Source organism: Egretta garzetta, unplaced genomic scaffold, assembly GCF_000687185.1.
Source record: "Egretta garzetta isolate BGI_Z169 unplaced genomic scaffold, ASM68718v1 scaffold60, whole genome shotgun sequence".
Lineage (NCBI taxonomy): Eukaryota > Metazoa > Chordata > Aves > Pelecaniformes > Ardeidae > Egretta > Egretta garzetta.
The window spans coordinates 311,317-329,110 of record NW_009258269.1 but is presented as its reverse complement, the minus strand read 5'-3'; the positions used below and the strand labels follow the sequence as shown (position 1 = coordinate 329,110).

Sequence of the window (17,794 nt, the reverse complement as noted above, 5' to 3'; positions counted from 1 at the left end):
CCATTTTATTAGGCGTTCCATAATCCTACAGTTAAATACAAATCTTTAAGCCTTGTGGTCTAGCTTTACTTTTCTTCCACTTCCTAGGAATATTGCAGTCTTAGATGTTTGCTTTATAAGGTGATAGAGCTGAAACCTAAGGTATTTGCAGACTCTTTTTATGATATTTTGCACTGTGTCCTGCAGTTTCTTTTTCTAGCATTTTTTCATAATGATCAAAGAACTAAGAAAGTCATGTTACATTTGGAAAACGAGGTAAACAATAACCAGACATTTATACCACTAATTGTTTACCAAGCACTGAGTGTTCAGCACTGCATCCAGAGGCTGCAGCATTTTAGATTTTTTTTGTGCATGATTTAGAATTTACAGAAAGCAACCATGGTTTGCAATAGCCACACCAAATTTTTCCCCTCTCTTACAAAATGGTTTCACAGGGCAGTGTGTGCTGGCTGCCACTTGCCACTGATGAAATGGGGAAGGTTCTGTCCCCCAGCCTTGCAGTCTGTCACAAGTATGATGCACACTGCACACTGAAGTCTCTCATCATAATTACCCCAAAACTGATTCAGCACAAACTACTTAGGTTAACATTAGCAAGTCTTAGTAGCATTTTTTCTTGAGCCTCGTTCACTCTGACTGAATCAAAGTAAGAAATGATTACTTAAGCATTTGTGCAGGTAGAGTTATCAGGATGTGAAAGGCACCAGCCACCTACAGGAGGGAGTGATGAGTGGCAGAAAGTTCACAGGCAGCCAGAACTGTGAAGCAGCAGCTTTGAAGTGAATATTAAACCCTGCATTCATAAGCCATGCAAACCATTGCCATTAGTAAAGAAAATACCAGCACAGAATGATCTTTGACTACTTTGCCTAATCCAGTAAAAAGCTCCACAACAAGCTTGGCCCTTAAAATAAATATGAAGCACAGAGTAAATTGCCGTGGAGATTAATTACATTTCCTGCATATTGACTGTAACAAGAGATTTAGCAGATCTTACTGCTAACAGCTCTCCATTGTATCCTCATCATCAGTGCAAACTTTGCATCTAATGTTGCTCCTCTGTATTTTCCTAAACTGCCTGCAATTATCTGTTCAAGGAACTTGTTTGGATTTGGCAGATGAGCGAGTCTGCTACCTTGCTGTGGCTTCATTTTGCTTAAATCCAGTGGGGTTTTTGGTTGGTTGGGGTTTTTCTGTAAATAAAAATTGTTGATTAGAAAACATTTTCTTCATAGTGTAACAGCTTTAGCAAGATTTCTAAAAGATTTAGCAAGAGTTGTAGATGGGGCTGTACCTGGACTTCTGGGGCACAAAAGACCCTAAAAGCTCCATGTTCTCACAGCTAAAGCAGCACCCTGTATTGCAGGACTCCAGGGTTTGCAACTGATCCCATGACTATGTGAAACGACCCTGAGGCTGTGGTACAAGGGATCCCTGGCTGCCCAGATCTCTGCTGTGAAACTCCAAATTGCTAGCATGGTTTGGGTTTCAACACCCTCCCTGGTACTAGAGCCAGGGCTGAAGAGTCACAGGCTCCATGGCTGCAGACCCAGGACACAGAACCAGGAAACTGTGGAATAAGAACCCTGGGAAGATGTTTCTAGCTAGGTCGATTCCAGTGAAGCTGCCCCAGAGATTCAGCAGCAATGTACCTGAGACATATGTAAGAATTCATTACTCGTTTATCATTAGTCAAGACACACTGCCTGGCAATGAAGGCTTCTAATATTTGCAGTTTTGCTATGGCAGAAGGAAAGCAAGTAGTAACCTATTCTGACCACTTCAGGGCTGGATGAGTTTGTGGTAAGATGGGAGCAGCCTTTAAGTGTTAACTTGACGTTTAAACCAGGAACAAATAATTGCCGAGTCATGGAACACAGTGTCCACAGTGGTATGTGAAAATAGCTGCATCTCAACACAAAACACACTCTAAGAAAGAAATAATCAATCAAGAATCTTTACAGACAAAACTACTTGGAGTTCTTGTAGCCCAAATTCTCTTTTCAAGCAGCATCAATCAGTAAATGCATTTGTAAATCAGGCTAGATGTCTGTAAAGATCAGCAATGTTTTAAACATATTTTAGTTACAGGTCCTAGTTTAACGGCTTCTTTAATAGCACACTTTAAAGCAACAAAGAAAGCCAAAAACCCACTCCTAAAACCCAGATGCTTTTCCCTCCAAAAGCCATATGATTACCATATTGGTAAAATAAACTAATAGGAGCATTACCTTTGACAGAGCAGTGCTGCAGCTCACATAAGGACACTAAAGTTTCCCTGCAGGCGCTAGAGTGATGTGCAGTAGCTCCAGGAACATACCAATACGGCTGGTTATCAAAGCCAGTTCTCTCTGAAAAACACAAAACCACAGATGAAGATGAGTGCTCCTAATTTGTTTTGTTACAAAGTAGTTCTGTTTTGAGGAGAAATAGGATTACATCCCATGCAATCATCTTTTCACTCCTCTTTGAACAGTAGCTTCATCAACTAAGCTGATGTGTCAAGCCAGCTGAATGGTTGCAGGGGAGTTAATTAATCTCTGTGGTCAGGGACCCCCCTGGAAAACTTACCTTTGTCTGTGAAGAACTGGCATGCTGGCAGCACTTCCTCATTGCCTATAAGCCAAAAGTGTATTTGGTTGACAGCATCTGGGAAGCAGTGAGGCACAAACTCTTGTCCTTTGGCATACCTGTCTGGATTTCCTTTTATTATTTGGCACTAGGAACTAGAAGAGCCAAACAAAACGCGAGTTCACAAAGAAGTTGCTTTTTTGCTGTCTGCTGTTGTTTAGCAACATCATTTTTCTTAGCATAATTTGCACCTTATTTTTCCCCACACTTTTGCTCTGTAAGTAAGTCCATAGAGGAACATTTTCCATTTCATCACTAAAGAAATCAATTTCCTCTCTTCTTTGTGATACTCCACAGGAACTATATTTCTGAGCAATTTGTTATAAGTCTGCTGAATCCAAGAGCTAACAGGACTGACTGAATACATTTCTTAATTGTCACATGAGCAAGTCTCTCTAACAAGTGCTGCCAGCTGCTGACTTGCAGGGCACCTGAAGGCCCACCTGCTGGGCTGAGATTCTTGGAAGGGCTGTAGAATTATGAGGGCAGGAGTTACAGCTCAGGCCTCAGCACGTGCCTGACTTCAGAGAAACAGTCATGGCAGAGGGACACCACCGGAAGGTCATTTTATTTTTTTTCTTAAGGAACAGTGTTAGCAGTGTAGGTAGGTTTCAACTTTCAAGTGAGAACTTATAGTGGGTACAAAACTATGAATAGTCAGAGCAGCCTTGGTAGTGAAAAAATTTAAACATAAAAAATAAATATGAATGCAGAAAAGATTGCAGTTTTATCGGCCAATTAGCATAGGAAAATATAGTTTGGTTTCTGAAATTTTAAATGATCTGCACCACTTAGCTCCAACAGGGAAACTCTAAGGATGATTTTTATTTAGTGATAGTATTTTGCATAATAGCCAATTATATTCCTCAGACATGCAAATTTTAATTGCCTAGACATATGCTATCTCAGTCTCTGACCTTCTGCGACTATTATACTGCTCTTTCCTCAGACAAATGGCTCAAGTCAAACTGTTAAGGAGACTTTTAAAGACATAAGTAGCACAGTACACACACACACAGATGCGTACTTTTTCTATACAAATTCTTTATTAAAAATGCTTCTGGGGTCGCCCATAACAAAACTACATGCATGTAGAATTTAAAAAAAAAACAAAACAAAACACAAAAAAAAAACCCCAAGAAAAATGGTATCTATCACAATGCATGAATACGTTTTCTCTCATTCTAAAAGTCTGTGCAGTGCCCAGATGTGAACAGTTAAACTTGCTGCCTATGTATGCTGCAGGCTATCCAGTCTGTGACAAAAATGTGGAACTTGAATCAAGTCTTGTTTTGAAAAAACTTCATATATATTTTGAAATTTTGTTGGTGGGTACAGTAGAACATAGGAAAATAAGCATTATTTCTAATATTTACACAAGGACAAAACAGCGCAGACTTTTACAAAATATAAAAAACCCCCACTGTACAGGGACTTTTTACAGTATCTGCAATTGACGCTTGAAAGATCCAGCCTTTGGAATTGAAACCCAGAGTCAGTTAAGCTTTCTACCTCCCCTTCTTCTCCTCCCACGCCCTCAATATTACAATTCTTTACTCAGTGGAAATTACTCACGTAGAATGTTAAGATAGAACACATCCTTTTTCTTCTTGGAAAACACATGTATTGAATATATATATTCAGGACAGATCCTGTTTTCCTTATGTAAATAGATTTGCATGTGTAAGGCAAAAAAAAAAAAAAAAAAAAGACCCTGTAATTATAGTTGAAAACATTATGATCCAACTGCACCAGCAGAAGACAATTCCAGTGCATTTTGTTACACTTCCCTTCAGTTTCAAAAGGACTGTTGTGTCCATGATGATGCCAGCTTGCTTCATAGCCATATTTCCCCTGGGGCTGAAAGGGGATCAAAATGTAGACAATGTATGTGCTAGTGTTAGAGAAAACCAAAGACAGCACTCACCATTCAAATGTTAGTTGTTACTCACTATACAGTAGTTTTTATTATAGATCTTTCAGTGTCTCAGAATAGCTTTGGCCAAAAAAGAACTTGCTAAGCATGTCTAGTACAGGCAGCCTATATCAGCAAGAGAGGACATTTAGAGATGTAACCACATTTCTATTAGCACTTTAAAAGCATAGCAATGTTAGTACCATGCCAGAAAAAGCTGCGTGCCTAAGGCAAACAGAAACTTCTGAAGGATGTCTGTAAAGGACCATGGGTGGCAGCAATACAAGCACAGTGTCTCAGAACTCTTCACTACTCTTGCTGTTACGATTCCTGATTTTTTATGTGGAGCTGCCGAATGTGGAGTGTTTGTGATTTGAGCAAGTATAATGGGTAACCAGTTTGCGGCTGTCAGAAGGTAGGACGCAGTGTTACTCCCAGACACAACAGGCTAACACTAATCATCTGCCCACAGATCATTTCCTCTCAAATATAGCTATGCTTTGGTGTCTTAGAATCCTTCTTTTAAACCTCTGTTCCTTCCCTGGAATACAGAGTGTTATTTGTGCTGATACTGCTATAAAAATGGGTGTTAAACTGGTTGAGCACAGAGTTGCTGTAGCCAAGGTGGCTAGAAGGCATAGAATTGGACCACTCTCCCACACCATGGCTGGGGATATTAGAGAGTGGAGAGCACGAATTGAAGCCTACCATATTCTGTCCCATTTTGTCAATGGGTTCAGAGTTGAGTCCCAAAGGCACTGAGCGGCTCACTGAGTTAGAGCTGTTAACATATGCAGTCATACTGGAGAGGAAATTACTGAGGCATGGGCTGCTGGAAGCTGGAGGTGAAGATCCTTTCTCAGGTGAATTGTCAGTCCCAGGTGATGAGTTTTCCAAGATATCCTGATGCTCTACAGCTTTGGGGCTACCACTCAGGGCACTATCCTCTGATTTCTCAGATGCAAGGCTGGCAGCACTAGGGCCAATGTCAGACTTCCTTTTCCTCTTCCTGCGGAAGTTTCCATTGTCAAACATCTTTTCACAGTTTGGGTCCAGAGTCCAGTAATTCCCTTTTCCTGTCAGAGGGAACAAAAGCACATTTTCAGTTTAAAAATATGCACACAGACAGCAAATAGCAGTCTTCCAGGGCTTTACAATGTTTCTGTCATTTCACAGAAACAAAACAATTGCAGAGCAAAAACCACATGTATTTTTTTAATCACACAAAAGAAGTCTGTTGAACTCAGAAAAAAGTGCAAAGTTCTGGGCTGAATCCTTTAGCCCTGACGCTTCACACAGGTAAAACTACAAGTGGACCCACTGGGAGGGCTTTTAGGTTTTTGTTTTGTTTTCTCGGTAGAGGGAAGGGGGTTTTCAGCATATAGCCGTTCCTCTGAATTTCAAATCCCATGCTGGGCTGTTCCTCCCGATTCAGTGGTGTAGGGTAGATTTCTAACGAGATAGAACCAGCTTTTTGGCCCTCTGTGACAGCATAATTGAGTGGCTTTTAAATGTTCCCAATGGTTCTCAACAGCTATTGATAGAAAACAATAAATAAAGGAACAATCTGACAACATATCAGCCAGGGGGTTGGAAACAGCAGAGGTGCGATTCCAAGCAAAATGCTATTTGAAACAAACAGGATAAAAACAGCCTGCTCTCCTCTTGAGAATTACTGTTGACTCCCTAAAGCTACTGGATTTCTTTGACAAATCTGAGTTTGCCTTATCCCTTTTCCATTACTTCCCAGTTAAGTTTGACATAAGTCAAATGCATTACACCAAATGGGTTTTGAATGGGACTTGCTCAGTTAGACTGCTTCTGTGCTCACTGAGCCTCATGCTCAGCACATCGATCAGCTCTCAGGAAGACCTGGAGCAGTAAGGAATCCCCCTTCCCCGCAGAGATTTAATAGCAACACTGATTCAGACCTCAAGTATGCATTGCTGCCTTCTAGTTCAGAGCTAGGAAAATAGAAGAGCTTCTATGTGTATATCCTGTATCTAGGCTATTACGTCTCTTTACAACGTATTCGATGCTTTTACATGAAGTTTAATTAGAGGGGGGGAGAAAGAGGGGGAAAGTGCTATACCTGGATCATCTTCATCTCGGGGCACCTTCTTGAAGCAGTCGTTGAGAGACAAGTTGTGCCGTATGGAGTTCTGCCAGCCAGCTTTGCTTTTGTTATAAAATGGGAAGTTGTCAGCCACATACTGGTAGATCTGACTGAGAGTCAGCCTCTTTTCAGGTGCTCCATGGATAGCCATGGCAATAAGTGCAGAATAAGAGTAAGGTGGTCTAACCAACTTCATCAGCTCTTCTTGGGATGGGAGAGGAAGCCAGCCAAGGTCAGTTCCTCCCAAGCCGTGCATGTTAGGCAAGAGCTGCCTTTGCATCCCATAAGACTGAGGAATGAAGGGACTGGCATTGGATCCTGGGAGATATGGTGGTGGGGTAATGGAAGGTCCATTTAGCCAGAGGTAAGGATTGGGAGTGGCATTGTAATCCGTCGTCTCAAAGGTGCTCGGTCGCTGTGGACTAGGGATGTTCTGTGGATGGAAAAAGTTCTCATAGTAGATACTCATCTCTGGAGGTTCTTGACCAATATTTGGAAATTGTGGGCTGCAGCGTGGTGAAGAATGCGTTTGTGGATCAAAGGAGCTCATGCTCTAACACAGGCAGCTGTTAAGTTATGACACACCTATGCTAGTGCTGCTTTCCTGAGACAGGTGCATCACCTGTGCCCTTCCCTACGTACTTATGCACCTGTAAGTGTTTCAGCTTGTGCTGCAGGCTCCACCCCGCAGCCCTGAGTGGCTGCAGATGAGGATGATATCCTTTTTGGAATGCTGGCAGTCCCAGCCAGTCACTGATGTCACATCAACCAAACCTGAAAGTTACAACTGTTTATCTTCTTAAATGAAGGAAGGAATTTTCCACTAATGTGATGCACATAAAGAAAGCCTAAGGTGTCTTGAAGTTAAAACCCCTCATCAGAGATCCTCCTCTTTCCACCTTTCCCAATGAAGCTTTAGAGTTTAGTATTTCTTCCTTTTTAAAGAAAAGCCATTTTGTGCTGCTGTTAGTAACACCTCAGAATGCAAAAGCCTTTGTCACTCATCAATGAAACAGTAGGCATATATATACACATAAAAGAAGAAAAGGTCAGGCCTCCTTTTCTTTCTGTAATTTTAATTGCAGAGTTGCTTGTACTTCCCCCTAGGCAATCACAGTACTACAGGCAAATTCTGTAGCTGGTTACTCACGTGAGTAATCTTACTGATATAAATGGAATTACTTCCTAAAGTAAGGATTAATCTTGTGAGAAAAACATTTCAAGCTTAATCATCAAACCTTTCTTTAGAGCTTGAACTGGTGAACTGAGATGGGAAATCATTTGCTGCTTCCTCTTTGCTGCAGGATTGGTGCAGAGAGCTCATAAAACCTCTTCGCCGACTTTCCAAACAGGAAAGAGGCAGTGTTCAGCACAGCTCTTTTCAGCTAATTTCCAATAACTTCATTTGTATCTGTGCAGACAAAAGTTGATTCCTTAAAATTAAGTAACAAGGTAAAAAACCTCTAGCTTGGAAAAAAAAAGCCTTGGAAAAATACTTACTGCCTTGCGTGGCACCCTGCATTTTTGAAAGAGGAAAATGTGGAGCTGCAATCTCACCAACACCTGTCTCAGAATGAGGACATCTCTTAGAACTGTGTCACTGCATGAAAGACTCTGCTGTAGCTAAAAGCATAGTTGCTGTTCCCTTCAGAAGTGATATTTGCACTTTTTTTTTTTTTTATATTTAAGGCACATACATACATTTGGAACTCAACTCAGCCTTAATAACCCAATGGAATTAAAGAAAATCCTGGTGTGATAAGGCCTTTAAGATGGCTCTAGTCTTATAATTTCTGCAGAAACAAGAGGTTTGACCTGTAGATTTGAATTCCTGGCTGTACCAATTACTTTTTTTGCTTTGTCACACATTCATCAATTCAGTCAATCTTTCGTGCTGCAGCACCATCAGGATTTCCCCCCTCCCTAAGCATTAGTGATTCACCAATGTCATGTTCATATTGTTGCTGCTCTGAAAGGTAGGAGAAAAAAATCACTTGAAATACAGCTGAAATATTGAGTACAGAGTGACAAAGCTAGCGAATTTGCCAGCTCAGAAATGCGTCTCTACAGCTGTTACTTAAAAAAAATACATGCTTTCACTGCACAAAATCATTTGTACAGCAATTATGGACTAACAAGTTGCCATTTGAATTTGAATGACTGGAAGTTCAGAGTTTGTAAATGCTAACTAGCCTATACAGAGAGAGATACACATTAAACAGACAAAAGTTAAGTGGAACATAGTACGGCTGGCTTATTTTCTCAGCAAGAATTGCTGTGGAAAAGGTGACTTGGACAAATAAACCCCAAATGATGATTCATTTTTCAAGAAATAAAATGCGAGTACTTCCGTCCTCAAGAAAGCTATCTGAAATAATTTTTTCTCCATAAGAATCTGAGTTACAAACATGCAAAAAGCTGTTTAAGCAACAGTTAACTTACTAACATATAGATATATTTTAAAATTATGTCTGTAGTCTTGAAAATATTAGTGTTACAAATACTGCTAATAAACCCCCCCATTATTTACAGTAGAGTCAATGGAACAAAATGTTTAAGAAATGCTCAAATGAGTAAAAACGATTTTGCAATGAACTAAGACCCAGAATATAGTGTGAAAAGTAAACATAATAAATTTTTGATCCTGTAAGCAAATTACATTTTTGCCCAAATATCCTTGAAAACAAGAAAAACTTGCAAATTTATTACTGCTCAGGGTTTGTTTATTCCAAGAAGTAAAAATTCACCTAACTGCATCATGGACTTTGATGAGTGGCATCTAAACACTTACTCCCTGAGGTGCTCTGCATGCATAGTTACAGTTAAAATACACTGAAGTGGGTGCTGCATGAATATATGCTTTGAAAATATGCCAGGCTTTACAAAGGAAAAAAACCACATTACTTTTGCCACCAGAGACTGATGAGGGTTGTAAAACTTCCTCCACAAATTAATCTGTACAAAGCTTTGGTGCAGTGCATTGTAGCAAAGTCAGCCCCTCGCTGTGCTCTGCAGCTGCCTGAGAATGCATGTTACTACCAGACCCACCTTGAGGTGACATCTCAGCAAAGTATCACACAGAACTAAGTAAAGCAAGGACTGAGGGGAAGAATGGCAAGCACTGGGTTTAGAGCAATGAAGAACAGACAGCTGTAGGCTTCTGCCTCCAGAGCTCTGAAAGAGAGCGCAAAGGTCTGATCCCTCCCTGGCACGTGTGTGCTGGCACGGCTTCTGGCATGGCCACAATCAGAAATGTTTTTCTTCCAACTGACTGTGCCCGATTTACCCAGATCAGAGTATAAACAATGCCAGTAAAAATGGTACCTGCGTCAGTGCTATGGGCCCACCTTACTGCTTGAGAATGGCTGCAATACATGCTCCTGTATAGCACTTCAGGTGCAGATGCTCATACACAGGCAAAAGGCAGCAAGAAAAGTATGAACTTTGCTGAAGCTGTGATTTCTGAGCAGGGCTGGTCAGAACTGGAGTTCACCGAGTCTAGCACAGGTGAGTGCCCTGGGGTCCTCACTACTGAGACTCCTATTCTTGGCAGGGCTGGACGGAGAAGGTAGCAATCCCAGAAGTGGAGAAAGGAGAAGGAAAAATGGTGAGGCTCTCAAATAGAGAGGCTGGAAAAAGGTGATATGCTATGACCAAGCTGTGCTAACAGATCATGCTGAAAAACTCTAGAAATAAAATGGAGGCTGATGCTGGAGTCACAGTTTAGCGATCATTACTTTCAAATGCATTGGGTTGGGTGAGGTCTTTGTAGGCAGGATGCATCAGGGTTTTAATGTTTCTTTTTACCCCAATACTGTGCAGCCCTGAGTGCACGTCTCTACCAGTTGGAAGCCTGATCAACCACAGATTATTGTTAAACCAAAGATTGTTCTCAACGCTGGTGTTATATAAATATTTGCTCCTCTTGATTTCTTAAGCAAAGCTCTAAATTCTGCAAGGTTGAGGTTGACCCCCTGCAGAACTGTCATTCTCCATAGTTTTTTTAGGTCAGCTCCTACGTACCCCCCTACTCCTGCCAACAGTAATATTTCTTCACACCGATTGCCCTTTTACAAGGGAAATCATAATTGGCTGAAATCTTGGGTTATGAAAAATTCAAACTCTTTTCATTAAAACTGGCATTCCTCAGCACTTATACTCCAAAGTAGCCCATACAAATCTGTGTTTCTGAAATGCAGTGACTTGGGAGAAGCGCGTACACACCAGCACACAGAAGGAAGCAAAAGCACAGGGGTCAAAAGCTAGAGAACAGTATGGGGAACTCTTTGTACGCTTTTGTAATGTTTTGGGTGAGATACTTGTAACTACCTTCTTAACTGGATCTTTTGAAACGATAAAGCAAAATAAAGCATGATGCCTGCTAGTCTCACATGCAGCTTTAGGTCATCACGCTGTTTCACGATGTGGCAGTTTTAGAGAACTGAGACCAAAAGCACCATGCCTGCATGATGCAAAGTACAACATAGTGCAAACCCACTCTAATGACTCAGGTTCAAAATTCCACAGCAGTAACTTCGTCCCGGCAAACCTTGTAACATACTGCATATCATTTGTCCCTCATATAGCCAGCATAAAGCACTCTGCATCATGTATTTTAGCTAATTAGTCACAAATCAAATTGATCATTTGCACTTGATCCAGATCATGATACATATTGCCAGATAATCCCGTGGTGCAGAGATCTATTTTTAATGAATATGAAGCTTTAGGATGTACTGTTAACACTGTGTATAATCCCAATCCTGGTGTATTAGCACAGTTCAATACCGTACTGAAGAAAAGTTCATACAAGCTATTCAAGTGGTCACAAAGAAGAGGGAAAATTGTTTCTAAAAGAGTTCATATACAATTCAGTATATCAAGCAACCCACCTTTTTTCAAAAAATTCACACTCTGAATTCAGAAACAATTCAGTATCCATCGATAAGACATTTTCACATGATGACAAATCATCCATATCCTTGGTTGTCTGGTAGATTACTTGTAGAAGCCTTCATGCCTTACTCCAATAATCATCTGCCCAGTGTATGCACAAAGTAAACTACACCATCAGAAGAAACAAGGTGTAGCAGGCAAAATAATGTCACCTCAAGGTCATTACAAAAGCATAGGAAATGTAAAATACAGTATTGCAAAACAAGGGAACTAGGCTTTATTTCTAGAAATGCAGGTTGAACATTAAATTAATGGAAAAGGCAATATCATTTGGATCTGTGCCATAAATGCTGCAACGCTAGAATGCCCTTAGACTTCATAAGCCTTTCAGAACAAAACCACTGTACATTTTTAAAGCAGCTTTATAAGTGGGGTTTTAGAAGGCTGTAAAGCCTTATAGAGCTAGTAGCTACTTTCTGACCATGAGAACTATGATAATAAAAGTAGCCATAACTCCTGCTCCAACAAAGGCCTTCCACCATCTTGCCAACATATAATATGGTAGAGGGGATTAGGTATCCCCTGACTCATGTATTAGTCATGACAGGCAGTAGGCAGGCAAGAAATCTATAGCTTCCATTTGGCTGCCTATGGCTCCCATGGGATCTGATGCATTTAGATACACAGACGTGCTCAGTCCTGCAACAGAGGGATACCTCAAGTCTAAACCAGACATGGAGAGATTCTGCAACAAATTCCTCTCATTTTAGAATCTGAGGTGTCTCTGAATTAAGGGAAATATGTACAAATACAGATACTTCAATCAATCATAGTTTGACAACCCCACTGCTGCTACCATCTTCCGAACAGCTGAAATGTTTGCCTCGTTCAGATTATCTGCTTATTCTTCTAGGCCTGCCACTAAATGTTTGTTTATACTAGAAATAAAGGGTGCTAAAATCAAATGAGGTGTTGCATGAACATCAGTTGTGTTTACCAAGGAAATTAATCTGTACACCTTTCCAAAATCTTTCAGAATTTAAGTTCTTGTGCATTTCAATGAGATGCACAACAGGATTTATGAAAAACAAAACCAGTACCTTGCTAATACTTCTGTTTCAGTCAGATTTCAGCGTCAAGGTATTTGGCTTGTATGGAAAAATCAGCTCCTTCCATTCCACAATTTAAATGGAGATCTCATTGAAAAGACTTTTTGGAACCAAGGATTTTTCAGAAAACATAACTTCCTTTTTTTTTTAAAAAATGGTTTGTTCACAGTGTTCTACACCCTTTTGTACTTGCACAACACAAACACTCAGGGAAAATTAATTAGCAACTAAAACTGATAAGTGAATTGGTACAATTGTAAGTGCAGTGACACAGCCAATCACAGATAAACTTAAGGTTGTTTTAATGTAACAGGGTTTAACTGCAGTAAAGTAAGATCATCTAACTTGTGAGTAGGATGATTTACAGTGTTAATAATCCTTGCACTTCCAGTTACTCCACTTTGGTTTTCCCCGTATCTACGAAGACAGATCAGTAGTTTGAGTTCTACTATATGGGCACAGTATTGCAACTACTTATCTCCCCCTAGTGACAGTTTTTGAAAATGTGTCGAATTAGTCCGGATCTGCCTTAGAGAGAACTTAGTAACGAGTTTTTATACTGGTGTGATCACTGTCCCCTTAGCAATATTACATAGATCTGTAAAAATAACCAACGGTATACGTAAACATTTTTAACCTTTTCATATTAGAATCCTTTGTTTGCTTTGAAATTCTGTGCAGAAATTGTTGTAAGTTTAGAGACTTAAGTCTTTCTTTTGGGTTTGTTTCCTTTGCTCTTTTGTTTTCCAGTACTGATCTCCAATAGTGCTGTTTTCTTGTGAAAGAAGTCTAAATGCAATTCTTCAGAAAGATTCTACAAATTCAGGCATTGTGCATTAGAGCTACTGAGTGTGTCAAAGCACTGCTGAAGTATTGCTGTGTGTCAAAGCAACTGAAGTAATGTAGGAAAGACTTCACATTCCTCAGTATTTGTAGAATCCAAGTATCTAACCATAACATGCTCTACTGGATGATAAAATACAATATTCCTGGCTAAAAGACCTGCATCTAAATGAATGCTACTCAGGGCTGGTTTCTTATGTATAAAAACATACCTGCAAACATTCTGAGGAAAATCTCACCTCAAAATATCTGTCAAACATGGAGACTTTTTTTAGACTTTTTCTAGTTACAATAACAGTGCAAGATTCCTGCTACTATCCTATCCTACTAGAGAAACCTCTTTTTTTGACTGCCAACTGAGAGCATAGATACCTTAAATGACTGTTTTCTGATCTCTGTCACCTTTCCTGTGCCTTTTGAATCGATCACCACTTAAACCCACTGTAACACCACCAACAGGCACCTACCATCAGCTGAACTAGTTTAAGTTAATGGGAAGGCCTACAAAGTGTTAACTGTGAATGAGAGATCACTTATGCCTCTCACATTAACCTGTTAGTAAATGCAGGTTGAATACACACATGCATAACAGGGCATACAGAGCTGCAGCACACACTAATACTCATGAAAAAAATCATTAACACAGAAACCATATTTGTTAAAGCACAGACACTCACAGTGGCTGTCTAATTCTACGGTCAGCCATATGAAAGATCACTGATGGCACAGTGGAGCTTTCTGCTATCCTAGAAGACAAAAATCTACATTGAAAAGGCACGATTCTATCCAAAACCCAGTCAGATCAAACTGTCCTCACTTTAAAATTATGATTAAATATATCTAACATTTTAAAGTTTATGAAATCCATGGCCTAGCTGATGTTTGTTTGCAGAGCAATTATTCATTTAGCATGTTAATTTTTAGTACACACTGCATCATGATAGCAAATCAGAATAGAAAATTACAGACTGAGTTAATAAAGAACAAAGACTCTCCTGAACCCATAGCAGTAAATATTGCCATTGCTGAAGTCCTTACAACTGAGGGCAGCCCCTGGAACATTGCTCAATGTTCCCTCTCAAAAGGACCTTGAATGCCTAAGAGCAAGTAGGAACTCAGTTTTGGGAGGGGAAATGTAAGTAAATACTATACTACTAGTGACTACTCCAAGACATCCAGGATAGGAGATGGCTGCAACCTTTTTCCATGGAGGCTTCCATATTCTTTGGAAAAAAAGATTTGTGTAACAAGATGGACATATCCACCTCCAAAAATCAATGAGGGACAGGATCCTTGAATTGTTTATTTTTCCTCCCTCCTTGGAAATGGTTTTAAAAAAAAAAGGATGATGCAGAAGACAATTGGCTTTAAATTGCCTGTATTCTCTTGATTTCTACATGAGAAGGATCTTGTGTTTGGCCAAGTTATTCCTTTTATTTTCCTACACTCTGGAGAATTGACCTGTGCTATTGTTTTAAACAGAATGCCCTAGGTCTAGATGATTCCCATTGAGGTCGGCAGATATGGAACCAGACTCTGGGATAAATGTTTCATGTGAAATAATAATGCATTGAAGCTGGAACAAAAAAGGGTCTTTCAGTTTCTTCGTAATAGTTAAGCTAAAATCCTTTAAAATGGAGGAGCAAGTTAGTATAAAGAATTATGTGATTAGATAGCTTTAAACAAAACTCCTGGACCTCAGCTGACTGAAACAAAAACCAGATTTAATAAAAACCCCCCCCCCCCCTGCTTCTGTCCTACTTTGCTATTTTAGAATCATAGAATCATAGAATCGCTTTGGTTGGAAAAGACCATTAAGATCATCGAGTCCAACCGTTAACCTAACCCTGCCATCCCACCACTAACCATTCCCCCTCGTCCTATCATCTGTTACCAGGGAGAAGAGGCCGACCCCCACCTCCCTACAGCCTCCTGTCAGGTAGTTGTAGAGGGTGATCAGGTCTCCCCTCAGCCTCCTCTTCTCCAGACTAAATAACCCCAGTTCCCTCAGCCGCTCCTCGTATGCCTTGTGCTCCAGACCCCTCACCAGCTTGGTTGCTCTCCTCTGGACATGCTCCAGCAATGCAACATCCTTCTTGTAGTGAGGGGCCCAAAACTGAACACAGTATTCGAGGTGCGGCCTCACCAGCACCGAGTACAGGGGCACGATGACTTCCCTTGTCCTGCTGGTCACACTATTTCTGATACAGGCCAGGATGCCATCGGCCTTCTTGGCCACCTGGGCACACTGCTGGCTCATATTCAGCCGGCTGTCAACCAGTACCCCCAGGTCCTTTTCCGCCAGGCAGCTTTCCAGCCACTCTTCCCCAAGCCTGTAGCGCTGCATGTTTAACAGCTTTTCTTGTTTACAAGTGCCCTCATCCCATGATCAAGGTGGAACAGACCTACTTGGGAGCTTGACTAGCTTTTAGTGATTTAAGTTGTATCATTATTTCAAAGATGGTTCCATTTCTCTTACTTGGGTTAAAAAAAAAAAAAAATCCTTTGATAATCAGCCAGACATGATACAGCTGCTGCAATGTTGTGACATTAGTGAGCAGCTTTGATTCAGAATCTGTAGAGATGTAAGTACAATAAAATACTTACGGATTTATCCTAGTCCAAAGCAGAAATATATGCTCATTTGTGCAATCAATGTAAAATCTCATTATGATTCTGGGTAGAGACTGTACTGTGTGATTTACCAGCCATCAGCTTTGAATTGCTAAGAGACTTCATAATCAAACTGATGAAGTCAAATCATCAAGTCCACTTCACTTCCTCAGCAGTTTCCCATCATAATTCCAAATTTTTTTTCCTGCAGGATTCCTTGCATGTACCTTCAACTCATTTTGAATGAAAGGGTCTGCTCCATCATTGCCACTAGCAATGAAGCAAGCAGCAAAATAGCCAAACAACAAAAGCTGTGAATATCAAATGGGTTGAAGAGAACAACTCAACCTCTGAATCCATGTAGTCATTGAAATTTCTGTAGCTTTAGTAACACAACACAAAAACATTAACCTGTCTACCCATTCCCTGCTCTTCTAAGAACTGTCAACAAACGCTTGGCACAAGGTTATCGCTTTTTGCCAGTTCAGGTTAGGAACTGCTCTTCAGCCATTTTTTTTACAGTAAAACAGCTGCTGCCTGAAAACAGAGGGGAGAATATAGTAGCTGGTGCTAAAACCTCCTCATCGCCACTCTGGCTACTTGATGTCCTCCAGATTGAGGAGAATTTTCCACTGTTATTCTATTACAACTTCCTTGTATCAGTAATTGTGGGAGCAAACTGCCTCTGCATCTCAAATCTCAAGGAATGCAGAAAAGTCCACCATGTTCATTATAGGAGTTCTTTTCTTCAGAGACCAGGATGGCACAAGGTTGCTTCAGTTTAAACGTGATGCAACTGGACACATTCCAGACTCTCAGTCTTCTACACTACAGAGGCTACCATTCATGTGCTGCATTAGTAACACACCCCGGAAAATCTACTGTGTGCCTCTGGACTCCATACAGAATAACCAATATGGCACCCATTACCCCCATTTGGGGGTTGGGACTAGATGATCTTTAAGGTCTCTTCCAACCCAAACCATTCTATGATTCTACTCACCCAAAATTTCCATTGTCTAATAAGAAAAGATTACATACTGCATGTGATACAGATAAAAAGTTCATTGTCAATCAGTACCTGCAACAAATACATAGGCCTATCACCCATTAATCTCAGTTCAGAACCACAGTGCCTTCCTAAGGTCTGTAAAATCTTTAATAAAATTCCTCTTCCTGCTCAGGAACTTGATCCTTATTGACAGTGACTCTGAACACCTTCCTATATCTCACCCCAGCTAATTTTTATTGACATTTTAAGAGCATCAAATTCCTACCCTCCCAAAAGAATAATGAAGACCTAATTTCATAATGAGGGCTTGGACAGCATCACCATGGCATAAACAAGGGCAGGTTGGATAACCAAGTTAGTTAAAGAATACTTGAGAAAACCTTGATGTAACAGAATGCTAACATCTGCTGTCTATAACCAGACTTTATGCTGCATTGACACAGCAGCTCTTCTGGAGCTAAACCATTACTACTAACACAGTGTCGCCCTCCATGAGAGATAAAACCCAGGTGCCTGTGTCTAAAATTCAGACACCTAGCTAACTGACCGTACATGGCATGCAGCTTAACTGCATCTTACATTATTGCAGCGTAACGGCTTCCTACAGGTCAGCACATAAAGTCTTAGCTGAACATGCCCTCTTTCCCACCCCACAC

General features: G+C 40.5%; 1 protein-coding gene across 1 annotated transcript; it reads right to left on the bottom strand.

Annotated features, from left to right (window-relative positions):
- Positions 1-5,071: 5,071 nt before the first annotated feature.
- FOXI1 (forkhead box I1) lies at positions 5,072-7,215 on the bottom strand. Its single transcript, XM_009649511.1, has 2 exons — positions 6,642-7,215; positions 5,072-5,625 (listed from the first exon to the last, which is right to left on the bottom strand). The coding sequence occupies exons 1-2, from the start codon at positions 7,213-7,215 to the stop codon at positions 5,072-5,074; spliced, it is 1,128 nt and encodes a 375-aa protein (XP_009647806.1).
- Positions 7,216-17,794: the final 10,579 nt, after the last annotated feature.

What these genes read in the sequence shown, in the direction of transcription:
- FOXI1 (XM_009649511.1), bottom strand. Translation starts at nt 7,215, where the DNA reads ATGAGCTCCTTTGATCCACAAACGCATTCTTCACCACGCTGCAGCCCA. An exon ending in CCGAGATGAAGATGATCCAG is followed by an intron (nt 5,626 to 6,641) that starts GTATAGCACTTT and finishes TCCCTCTGACAG; the next exon opens with GAAAAGGGAATTACTGGACT.